This window comes from Cervus elaphus, chromosome 23 (genome assembly GCF_910594005.1).
Source record: "Cervus elaphus chromosome 23, mCerEla1.1, whole genome shotgun sequence".
Lineage (NCBI taxonomy): Eukaryota > Metazoa > Chordata > Mammalia > Artiodactyla > Cervidae > Cervus > Cervus elaphus.
In genome coordinates, this window is record NC_057837.1 from 31,875,376 (window position 1) to 31,887,966 (window position 12,591).

A 12,591-nucleotide genomic window follows, 5' to 3' on the forward strand; every position below is an offset into this window, starting at 1 on the left:
GCTAAGAAACTAGCCAAATGTTTCTAGTCTCTGCCAAAACTCCAAATCCAATATGCTAAGAATGCAAATTACTGGACATTGCCCAATGTCCTCTTTCTTTCTGCCATCTCTCGAAAGACACTTCTTCGAACTAAAATTGATTTCAACCTGTGCTTCACTAGAAAACGGTGCTACTGTGGTGCATCTGCTTGCTGCAACCTCATTCCAGCTTCATTTGGCAGAGCTCTTACTCTTTCTCTGCCATTTGGGTTTATGTCCTTAAGAACTTGTCCGTGAATCATCACAGTCATGAGGCTCTGATCAACACATCCCCTTGAGGGTACCCAGTGAACTGAAGCAGACAGGAAGTCACAGTCCTTCCTCACCCAATCCTGAGGCTGGAGCTGAGCGGCTCTGCTGCCTGACAAAGAGTAAAAAGAGGTCCTTTGTGAATCTGAAGTCATCTCAAGACCTTCGGGGAGTTGGGAGATCTGTGCAGGGCCCAGCCAGGAGCAGTGAGAGTGGAGGAGAGGAAGGAGGGAGGTAGGAGGGGGTGAGAGGTTCAGAGGGAAGACTGGTCTTCAGTGTTTCAGCTGACTGTGCTCTCCCCCTTCCCCATTTATTTTATTCTTTCTCTAAATTTTAGAGATTTTATCTGGTTTTGATATGTAGCACTTTCTTTTTACTTTCTACATTGTCTTTCATTTCACTTTCTATTTCCTTCCTTAACCCAGTAATTACTCAGGAGAATGTTTATAAGTTTTCAAGAAGTCGGACATTTAAATTTTTTAACAGTTATTTCTACTTGCATCTCATTATAAAGAGATGTACAATTTCTGCATTGTCAATTTGCTGGGATTGGCAAGAGGTCTAAAATATGATTAATCTGTCAATCAGCGAGACTTGTAGAATGGGTACACATGCCCTAGATTTCAGAAGCCAAATTTAGTGTAACTTACTTCTCCCTGTCTTATTAATCATAGTTTGTTTTTGTTTTTCTTTCTTCTTCTAAGAAGAAAGAACTTCCCCAGAAGCCTCCTGTTTCCCCAGAAGGCTCCTCTCCTCCCCCTTCCCTTTCCCGTCTTGGTGGGGAGGGGACAGATGATATGGGATGGGTCAAGGAGATCTAGCGAGGTGAACAGTTCTATTCATTTCCTTCCATACCTCATTTCAAGCCCTGCTGGCAGCATCACACAAGCTTCTGAGATTATTATTCAGCTTAGTACTTACATTCTCTGGGATTAAAATTAAACTTTCATTACTACCTTATGTGTCCTTCACTCAGAGTTCTGATGACTTACATCACTTATGGAATATTAATTAGGTGCTGCTTTTTATTCTGGAAAGATAGCTCTGTCACATTTGTTGAATTAGTCTCTACAATTTAAAAGCTCTCTTAACAAAAACAGGGGGACTAACAGTTGATCTATTCTTGCTGTACTTATTCTTTTGTTACAAGCCACATCACATTACCCGTGGGCAATATACATTTTTAGAAGTGGAAACTTTATCTGAGAGAGTGATATAAATCCAAGAATTAAAATATAAATGTGCTTTTCTTGTTTAAAAAAGAAGAAAAATATGCTACACTGAATGTGGCAATACCACATTTATGATCCTTTGCAGTCAACTTTTATTCTCAAATAAATGTTTATAGAGCTTTCTTACTGAACACAAAGTCTTTCCAAACCACACTACATGTGAAAGAGACATACTAGAGATTGACATTTTAATCTGCATTTAAAGGACATATTCACATGGCAACAAGACATCTGGAATTACAAAATGAGAAGATTTGGGATTCTTAGAAGAGCATCTCAGTTTAGTTCAGTTCAGTCGCTCAGTCGTGTCTGACTCTGCAACCCCATGAACTGCAGTCCGCCAGGCCTCTCTATCCATCGCCAACTCCCGGAGTTTACACAAACTTATGTCCCTTGAGTCGGTGATGCCATCCAACCATCTCATCCTCTGTTGTCCCCTTCTCCTCCCACCTTCAATCTTTCCCAGCATCTATTCCCACTCAAAAGAAGACTTCCTATGATCATTCTCCCACACCTATCCAGAATTACCTTTCTGTTCTTCATCCTTTCTAAAATATTGGGGAGGTGGTCCTTTTCTCTCTCACAAATAGAGTTAATAAATGGCAAAATCATCCTTCCTCCAAACCAGCAATGTATCTTAAATACCACACCACTTTGTTTATTCCTTTGATTAAACATGTCATTTTGAGGTATACTTTTTAAAACTAAAACCAACATTTAGGGGAATAATATATTGAGTCATAATAATGTCATTTGAATTTAGTTCCAGTATCACTTTACCCACTGTCTAAAGCATATGAAAAGTGTTGGATGCACTTTTCCTAAAAGGGCTTAGTTCACAAATTTTCCCAGTAGATAGATATGATTAAAGGTCAGAACTTTGATCTAAGTCAATATACATCTATCTAGAATACTACATGTAGGTACAGCTAAATCACACTCCAACAATAACTAGAATTTGATCTTTGTGATCTCAATTTTCTCATTTATAAAATTAAGGCTTTTTATTAAATGACTTCTGAGACCCTGCTGGTGATAACTTCTATAAATCAATTGGCTGTATTCCTGTAGGACAGTCAAGATTATATAGAAAAGTCTATTCAATTATTCAAATCACTATACATGACCTGTCCTTCTGATAACAAAGTTCTTTTATTTTTTTCATCAACAACCCTTGAGGGACATTTGATCAAGACTCTCTGGTTATTAGCGCACATCAGAATGTTGATACTTCAGTGGCCAACTATGAAAGGGTCTCATCGGATGTCTCTGAACTAATGCATTCAAGGCAGGAGTCAGAAATTTGACCTGAGAAAGACTTGCATTTGTAATGTTTTTAATTCTTCAAGCTTCTTTTTTGATTTATTTCCTTGATTTATCCTTATAAAGTGTAGGGGGAAAGGTAGGGCGTCTTACAGAAGTAGGAACTCAAGTATGTAGATAAAGAATTGTCCAAGGCTTCACTAGTGGCTCAGATGGTAAAGAATCTGCCTGCAATGCAAGAGGCCTAGATTCAGTCCACCTGGAAAAGGGAATGGCTACCCACTCCAGTATTCTTACTTGGAGAATTCCATGGATAGAGGAGATTAGTGGGCTACAATCCATGCGGTTGCAGAGCTGGACACAACTAAGTGACTACCAGCTTCAGTATACAGTCATCACAGGACTTAACTAAAATAAGAACTTAGAATGTTGGGTGGAGATGGTGGAAAAGAAAGGCCCAGAGCTCAGCTCCTCCGATGGGGACACCAAATTTAACAACTATTTACAGAGCAGCTATCAATGAGAACAACCTGAAGACTAGCAGAAGAAATTTCCTACAACTAAATATGTAGATAAGGAACCATAATGAGACAGGCAGGAATAGCAGAGATGCAATATAGTCAAGACCCATAACACCAGGTAGGTGGCCCACAAATGGGAAGATAATCACAGCTGCAGAAAGTTTCCCCCGGGGAGTAAGACCCCAGGGGGTCTAGCACAGTAAGTACTCTCTAAGTGTGAACTATTTTCACTATTCTTCAATTAAAAAAAAAAAAAAGATGTTGAAAATTTAGCTTTTATTTATATAGCAATGCCTAAAATTTCTTCATAATGAAAAACTCTAATGTACTTTATGAGGGACTTTAGAAAACATAAACTGAATAAATATACACATTTACCATCTGAGTTTAAAACTTCTAGATTAAAAACATATTATTGTGGTTTCATTGTCAATGTACTTGTTCATTATTGAGTTAAGTCCAGATCTTATGCTAGAATTCTATGCTTTCTCTCTCTACATGTGGAGGACGGAAGAAGATAAGAGGTTATTTGGGTTTTTCCTGGAAAAATGAATTGGTCTAACTTCCATGGGCAAACATAATTGTCAATGCCTCCCTGAGTTTATTGAAAATGATTGTACCCAACAAAAAGCATTTTGTTTCTCTTACTCAACACTTTAATTTGTGGCTTGTCCAGTAGTTAAGCAAGTGAAATACCAGATGAAGCAAACAAAAGCTGCCTTTCTGTCTCAGATAGTCTTCTTATTACATCCATTACACACATTTAAATCAGAGTTAAAGTTTTCTGTAGGAGGGCAAGCAGAACTGATGAAGAAAAAAAAAATCCCTAAACTCTAAAACAAAGATTATTCAATGCTTTAACTTAACTCTCTGCCACTGACTATCTAGCTCACCCAGGCAAATCATTTTACTTCTCTGGGGTGAGTTCCCTCCCAGATAAAACTGTCCTGTACAATCTCTGAATTGTGTATCCTATTAGTAAATGCTGTTAGTTTTACTCATTTTCATTCACCTCGGTTATTACGGCCCACTTTGGTAGCTTGTGGGCTTGCCTAGTGGCTCAGACAGTAAAGAATCTGCCTGCAATGCAGGAAACTCAGGTTTGATCCCTGGGTCAGGAAAATCCCTTTAGAGAAGGGAATGGCTACCCACTCCAGTATTCTTATCTGGAGAATTCCATGTACAGAGGAGCCTGCTGGGCTACAGTCCATGGGGTCACAAAGTGTCAGACATGACTGAGTGACTAACACTTAATAGCTTGTAATTTAGCACTATTATGAATTTCTAGTCTCAGTTTTCATTTTTGTCCTTTGCTATTCTATTACCCATCTCTTGTTTCACCATCTGTAGATCTATTTTTGGCAAATTCTTTCCTATTCTCTAGAACAGGTGTTAGACCTTAGTTTGCATCAAAATCAGCTGGCTGGGTTGGGGGGCAGAGGAATCTGTTAATGCACAGACTGCTGAGCTGATTCCCTAGAGGTTCCGATTCAGGAAGTCTGGGACAGGACACAGGATTATACTACTTAACACCCAGATCATCCAGGTGATCTGGATGCTGTAGACCCAACAAACATTTGAAGACCTTGGCTCTACAGAATATAAAAAAATGTTGACAAACATTATCTAAGGGTCAATCAGTAGCAAAGGTTACCTCAATGTAACTCTGAGAACAGCCACTTTGGCCTTCCAGCTCCACGAGGGTGAAGTTGACCTGTATTTGCTCTCCTGGGGGCTGCTTTATGGTGTAGATGCATTGTCTGTCATGCATGAAAGGTCCAAACAAGTCGGCAGAGAGAAGACCCTCTGGTTCTGTGTAGTTCCCTCCACACTGTAGATCCGCTAAGCAGAGCACAGAAGAGAAGGTAAAGGTCATGCAGACAGACATTCCTCCAGCTCCCAGGCATGAGACACAATTGTTAAAATTATACACACATACATACCATCATACACCCACTCTATTCACCCTGAACAGACTTACGCTTTCATTACAAGATTTTTCAGCTTGACATGTATTTGTGGGACAACCTAAAGAAATGGCTATAGAAATGTGTGATCTAACTTCCAATCTGACATCCTCTTAGATAAATTGCTTTTCAAATGCACTTATGCTTTCCTGCATGCCAAAGAGGTTTGAGGCAGTTTATAAAACACATGTAACAAAATAAAATATATAACTAGAAAAATGAAACAGATAAAAGGAATAATGAATACAGAATAGCAAGATATGGTCGGGGTGGGGGGTGGGGGGGGGTAGTTGGTATGCACAGAAAACAGGTATGGGCTACAGAAATTACAGAAAGTCAGCAGCAGATTCAGCCTGAAGTCAAAATAAATGAGGAAAGAAGACTAGTAAAAAGATGTTTCTTATTATTTTTCCTGATATTGAGACTTAAAAGATGTTTCTCTTGTGAATTCTCATCAGGGCACAATGATGTATGTGAAGAACAAAATCCTCTACAGACCTAAAATAAAAAATAAAATGATGGAGCATTTCACTGTTTTTGTTGTTGTTGTTGGTTTGCTTTAAGGTATCAATGCAAGTTAAAGGTAAAATAGCTATAAAGCTGACTTATCTCAAGAGAGACTGCATTTCCCTTTTGTATCTCCCAACAACACACCCAATAACAGCTAAGGAACTAATGTATGAATTATTTAATTTTAGGGGCCACACACATATTACCACACACATATTTACCATAATGTGGATCCCAGAATTCAGGGGTAAAGAAGTATTATAGCATTAATAATAGAACACTGGAAGGACAAAGAAATTTGTAGTAATGAGAGAAATATTTATAAATATACATGATCAGTATGAGTAAGTCATCCTCAGCCTCACAGTAAAATACAGAACAGCTATGAGCATAGCACTGTCCTTCAAGTTGATATTAAGCTCCCAGTCATCAAGGTACTTACAAGGTGATGTTAAGTAGGTGATAAGAAACCCTTGGTCATTAATTTGGTTGTCGGAATGGAAATGAATCCTGGCAAAGGGACCCGTAGTCTGGAGTGGGGGTGCAGAGAGAGTGGTGCAGAATTTCCCAAGAACAGGGTCCTGATGCAAAGGACCATCTCGAATCTAAAACAAGAGGAGGAGTCATTACGTTCAAAGTGGTCAGATTTTAACAAGTCTAGCCATTTTGTACATTAACTTTAGAAAACTCATCTTTTATTTTTTTTATTTTTTATTTTTTTAGATAGGAGTGTTTTATTAAGCTTTGATAAGTAGAAAGGAATAGAATAAAATTTTTTTTTTTTTTGGGAGGTGAAATATTTTATTTTTTCTTTTTTTTTTTTTTTGAAAACTCATCTTTTAAATGATGGCTCTGGGAGGTTCTCCTGTCACCTATGAATCCAGCAAACAGTTGGGGTTCAGGGAAGGGTAATCTCCTCCCATTATTCAGACGCCTTACATTCTCTCTGAATTTTAACTCTGAGGCTAAATGTATACTCTGAATTTGTCTCATGAAAAATTTTCAATATTTTCTTTCCTAGGTTTTCCCCAACCCCAAGTGTTTGGTTTCTTTTAATCGTTCATTCATTCATTTATGGTTATGCCATGCAGCTTGTGGGATCTTAGCTCCTAGACCAGAGATGAACCCTCTGCAGTAAAACACCAGGTCCTAACCACTGAGATGCCAGGGAACTCTCCAGATGTTCGTTTTGAAATGATAAATTCCTAATGATCAAGAAGAAGAAATGAATATAGGCAAAGAAAACAGAAGAAGGAATGCCAGCAATATCCACTGACGCACAGCTTGGTCTAAATACTCAGGAGGATCAGAGATGGGAAAGGAAGTAATGTTGCATCTGCAACATAAAAACAGGTTTATTAATTTAAAAAGTGAAACTTTTAATAGTAATTAAGTACTGCACTAATGATGACTGACCTTAGGAAATCTTTTTACTGGCTGGGTTTTAATCTCTTAAATAATCATGCCAGCCATTCTATGATCCTGTTGTAATTGCAAATTCTGTACTGCATAGAACACCAGGACACCAATGAACTAAATCATATTTTAATATGACCAATTTTGTCCACTCAAATTATTTGTTCTACTGGTAGTGAAGTTATAGGGAAGCATTACTTTATTCCAGTAATTTAACTAGCTCCTTGAAATATTCTTGAGAAATGAGAGGCATTTCAATATTATTGGAATGATTGGTCTTTTCCATTATATGCATATCCAGGAATTAACAAGTAGGAATGAAAAAACTGTCTCTAATTTGATATTAATAGAACATATTGAAATAAACTTCAAAAAAATTTACTTTAATATCAACATCTACAGGATTATCTTACTGAGATTTTCCAGTCATTCCCAAAGGTTTCAAATCCATTACACGTGCTAAATTACTAATGACTTCAGCTCATGGAAATTCCTGTCTGACAGCCATACACTTCCATTTTTATCAGTAATTCCATTATGCTCCATTCTTCTCTAATGGACTTGGGAAACCATATTATCTTTTATCACTGCTACAAGGGACTCAGAGAGTTATGGTGGTAAACAAGATGGGAACAACATATGAATTCAATCTTCACAATGATCTTTTCAGTTTACAAATGGAGAGCCATGTTTTTGATAGACCTACATGCTTACAGTATTTGAATATAACAAAGCCACATGTTTCCTCTTTCACATTTTAATCTTTTACTAATGGTAAACTGGAGGGACAGAGGGTGACTTCTTTCTTCCCAGTGACAATATCAATACAGCCAGTGAGGTACACCCTTCAGCAGTCCAAACACAATTGCTATTATTTTTCCTCATGGAACCCTAGAGTCAACTTGTGAAACACCTTGGCAGTTTATAGCAGACAACGGAAGATTTGAATCTGCTATGGAGAAGACAGTCGTTCTAGGGGGTTGATTTCATAAAATCTGCTATTTGCATGGGAAGAAACTGGGCTTCTGGGAAATGACAGGGGAAGGCAGAGCAGTCTGCTTCCCACATTTAAATGGAGCCCATAAGAAAAAACAAGCTGGCATAACTAAGAATGGAGAGTTACCAAGAATTCCCTGGCGGCCCAGTGGTTAGGACTCCACACTCTCACTGCTGACAAAATAGGGAGTTAGCAAGATCCAGATGTCCATCGGCTACCTATTGAAGAATAAATACACCTAACTATTGCTACAAATTTTGGTCATCCAAGGGCATCGCCAATAACAGTTCCCTGAGTTCTAATCATAGCATGATAAATTCTACCTAAATGCAGTTGTTGGACTTCTCTGGTGGTGCAATGGATAAGAATCTGCCTTCTAACATGGGGAACAGGTTCAATCCCTGGACTAGGAAGATCCCACATGCCCGGGAGCAACTAAGCCTATGTGCCACAACTACTGAGTCCATGCTCTAGAGCCCCTGCTTCACAACAAGAGAAGCCACTGCAATGAGAAGCCCATGCACCACAACAAAGAGTAGCCCGAGCTCTCTGCAACTAGAGAAAGCCCGCACACAATAATGAAGACCCAGCGCAGCAAAAAATAAATAAATAAATAAAAGTATTTTTTATATAAATAAATAAATAACAATGGTCTACCTCAAGATAATCTTTGCTACAGTCATCGTGGTGCTCCAGGCTCAAGGTCCCAAAAGTAAATGTGATCAGGAGGTCAGGACTAGTTATCACCCTCCAGACACAATCTCTTCCTGGAGGATACTTTCCAGGATACCCCGGAGACTTAATAGAACCATAAGTTCCAGTCAGTGTACCTCCGCACTCTGAAATAAGAGGAAAAAATAACTTTACATTTGTATGCAACCTATAATTCATGTAGAATTATCATAGCTTTTACTGCAAGAAGAAAGGCTTTGTATAAATAACTATGTGCAGTTTTGGACACCCTCATAAATTAAGCATGACCTTCTGTTTTCCAGTTTGATAAAGTTATAAAACCAGGAGTACCGATGGATAAATAAATGAATCACCCGTGTATCAAGCTCCATGCTTATTAGCCATCTCATGGTGATATGATTTAAAATGCAGTGCTGAACTGTCTGAGTGATGAAGAATAATGGGATGACAGATTTATTTTTTCGCTTTGAAAGAGAATAATTCCTATACATTAGCTCTATTAAAGTACAGTTGATTTCCAATGTTAGTTTCAGATATACAGCAAAGTGATTCAGAAAATATATATATATACTCTTTTTCAGATTTTTTTCTTTTATAAGTTGTTACAAGATATTGAATATAGTTCCCTAGCCTTAACAGTAGGTCCTTATTGTTTATCTATTTTATATGCAATAGGGTAAATCTGTTAATATCAATCTCCTAATTTATCCCTACCCTTTTGTGCATTAACCCTTTTATACCCTTCCCTTTTGTGCATTAACTCTTAAAAATTTCTGGAACTTCTGTCAGCCCCTAAATCTTTCAACAATCTAGGTCATTTTATACATTAGAAAAGTTCAGTGCTACATAATTTTCATTTGAGAAGATTAGCAGTCTTAACCCTGAGATACAGACCATTCATTTTATAAATGAAGAAATTCACATATCTATGGGTGGTTGAACCACCTTCCCAGGAATGGAGTTGGGGAAGAATGGCATCCGGCTTTCTGACACCCACTCCACCACCTCACCTCCACTATACCCCACTAACCCCCTAAAATTGCATATCATCTGCAGTGGCTATTGTATGTTACTATAAAAATAGAAAAAAACCCAGAAATCTAGATATAAATCTAGACTGGAGTAAATATAAATTAGAAAAAAAGTAAAACAAAGTGACATTTCAAATATACAAGTTGTGAAATTCACATAGCCATGCAGGTTATTAAAAAAAAATTTCGCTACCAAGACCAAAAGTGAAACAAATTTAGTTACATGATTCTCACTGTTTCTAATGAGAAAACATCTCAGTTGCTCAGAGGAAGAAAAGCTTTTTTAAAACTTAGTATTTAAAAAATTATCATATAAGTAAAAAATAAAGTGCCATAAGCAAAGCAAAATATTAATAGAAAGCTAGGGAAAACATAGTATATAATACAATGAGTTACTATCCCTAAAATGTGAAGAGCTTGTAAAAAGAATAGAGACATAAACAAAGAGTTCACTGAAAAGTGAAAAGTACCTCCTGATGTAATTAATTTTGCAAAAACAAAACTGAATTTGATCAAACACTCCCTGTGTGCATTTCTCAACCTGCAGTGCAGGGCAGTGGGGCCCAAACAGCGGCAACAGCAATACTCTTGCTGGTGAAAGGAGTGAAACTCAGATTGCTGAACCACGAAAGTGGCTGGGACTTGTGAACAGAGTATTACAGAAAAGGCAGCTGCATGAAAATAGCATCCAAAAAATGTGTCCTTGGGTCCTTAGCCAAAGCCTAAGCTGAAAACACAAAGGGGAAGACTGCAGACCAACAGGAAGCAGGAGACAAAGCCCAAACCTCTGTGTGCAATTTGAAACCCAGAAGGAGAGAAGGAGGGAAAAAATGACAGAAGCAGAGGAGAAAATCATATCTCAAAAGATTTAGAAAAAGTATTTAATGTTTTAGCATCCATTCACAATAAGCTAGAAATAAAAGGTGACAGTTGAAAATGTTCATAAATTCTTTGGCACTTCTCCCATGGAGAAGTTGGGTCTGTGGCTCTTCCTCTTGAATATGGGTGGGCTTATGACCGCTTCAAACAATTTTTTTTTCTTTTCTTTTTTATCTTTTGGCCACACCACACAGCTTGTGGGACCTTAGTTCCTTGACCAAGGACTGAATCCACACCCTTAGCAGTGAAAACACAGAGTCTTTCTTAGCCACTGGACCTCCAGGGTATTCTTGTGACTGCTTCAACCAATTAAAAATATAGCAGAAATACAATATGACCTCTAAGGAATGGTCAATAACAGTTATGTGGCACCTGCCTGGTCCTGTTGTAATGCATATTCTGAGAGAAGCCAATGCTGGAAAGAAGTTCCACTACAGGGGCTTCCACCACAGGAGAGGGGCTACAGGTAGCATTCAAATCAACAGCTGGGTTGAATTCTCATCCAGAGCCAGCACCAATTGTTAGCCAAATGACTGAGTCATATTGGATTTCCAGCCTCATTGAGCCTTTATATGACTACAGTCCCAGCCAATATCTAATTGTAACTGCTTAAGAGGTCAAGTGATAATTGACGTGCTGAGCCCTTTCCAAATTCCTGGTCCACAAAGTCAGAAATATAATAAGATGATTAATGCTCCACAATGCTAAATTTGTGAGTCATATGTTATCCAGCCATAATCATTCAGAGTGAACTTCCTTAATGTAATAAAAGCTACTTACAAAAACTTAACAGCTAAAGCATTACATTTGAAGGCGGAATACTGAACATTTCCCCATGAGATTGGGAACAAGACTATGATACTCACTCCATCACTTTCATTCAGTGTTGTATTAGAAATTCTGGCCAAGCAAAGAAATAAGTCAAGGAAGAGAAATAACAGTTACAAAGATTGGCAAGAAAGTAGAAAAACAGGTTACATAACAAATTCACAGATAATATCACTGTGTATGTATAGAAATCCAAAAGACTCTACTGAAAAATGGTTAGAATTGATGTGTGAATTAGCAATACAGCTGGGTTCAAAACCAAATATTTTAAAATAAGTATACACAGGATATCTTTACATATTAACAACAAATGAAAAAAAATTTAGAAAAACAATATCATTCAACAAAATATTAAATAGCTAGGGGAAAAAATTAACAAAAACTGTGGAATACTCAAGCATGGGAATCTACTAACCATGGCTAAATTAGAAGAGAACTAAGAAAATAAAGAAATAGTCCATGTTCATGGATTGTCAGGGTCAGTATTTTTAAGAAGTCATTTCTTCCCAAATTCATTATAGATTCAACAAGACTTGAACTGAAGCAGCAGGTTGTTGAGGGAAATTAACAAGTTGCATGTGGAGTGATCTAGCATATTATTGAAGAACAAGGTTAGAGGTTTTACACAACCAGATTTCAAGCTTCACTACTAAGCCAATGGGGCACAAGGATAAATAAACCAATAGAAAAGATGAGAAGTTTCAGAAATAGATTCACAAATTTATTGATGAATGAACTGGAGGTTTAGTGTACTGTTCTCACTTTTTTATATGTTAAAAAAAATTCATAGTAAAATAGTTTAAAAAATAGAGCACCAAAAACAAGCTAACCACAAAGCAACAAATCATCATATGACATGAAGATAAAAAACAGAAAAGTACTAAGTGAAGGAAGAGGCAGAGTCCTCAGTAACACCCCTGAAGTATTTACTAGTAGAGATTATAAAAATGCTGTTTAGTAATTTCA

At 37.5% G+C, this 12,591-nt stretch overlaps 1 protein-coding gene across 4 annotated transcripts in view; it reads right to left on the reverse strand.

The window, feature by feature from the left end:
* CUBN (cubilin) overlaps positions 1 to 12,591 on the reverse strand; it is a 279,652-nt gene that overhangs the window by 217,215 nt on the left and 49,846 nt on the right. For all 4 annotated transcript variants that reach the window (XM_043882924.1, XM_043882921.1, XM_043882920.1 and 1 more), the window contains 3 exons: positions 8,852 to 9,033; positions 6,224 to 6,386; positions 4,959 to 5,146 (listed from right to left, as the gene is read on the reverse strand). In XM_043882924.1, coding sequence (XP_043738859.1) covers positions 4,959 to 5,146; positions 6,224 to 6,386; positions 8,852 to 9,033 — 533 coding nt within the window. The remainder of the gene's footprint in view (positions 1 to 4,958; positions 5,147 to 6,223; positions 6,387 to 8,851; positions 9,034 to 12,591) is intronic.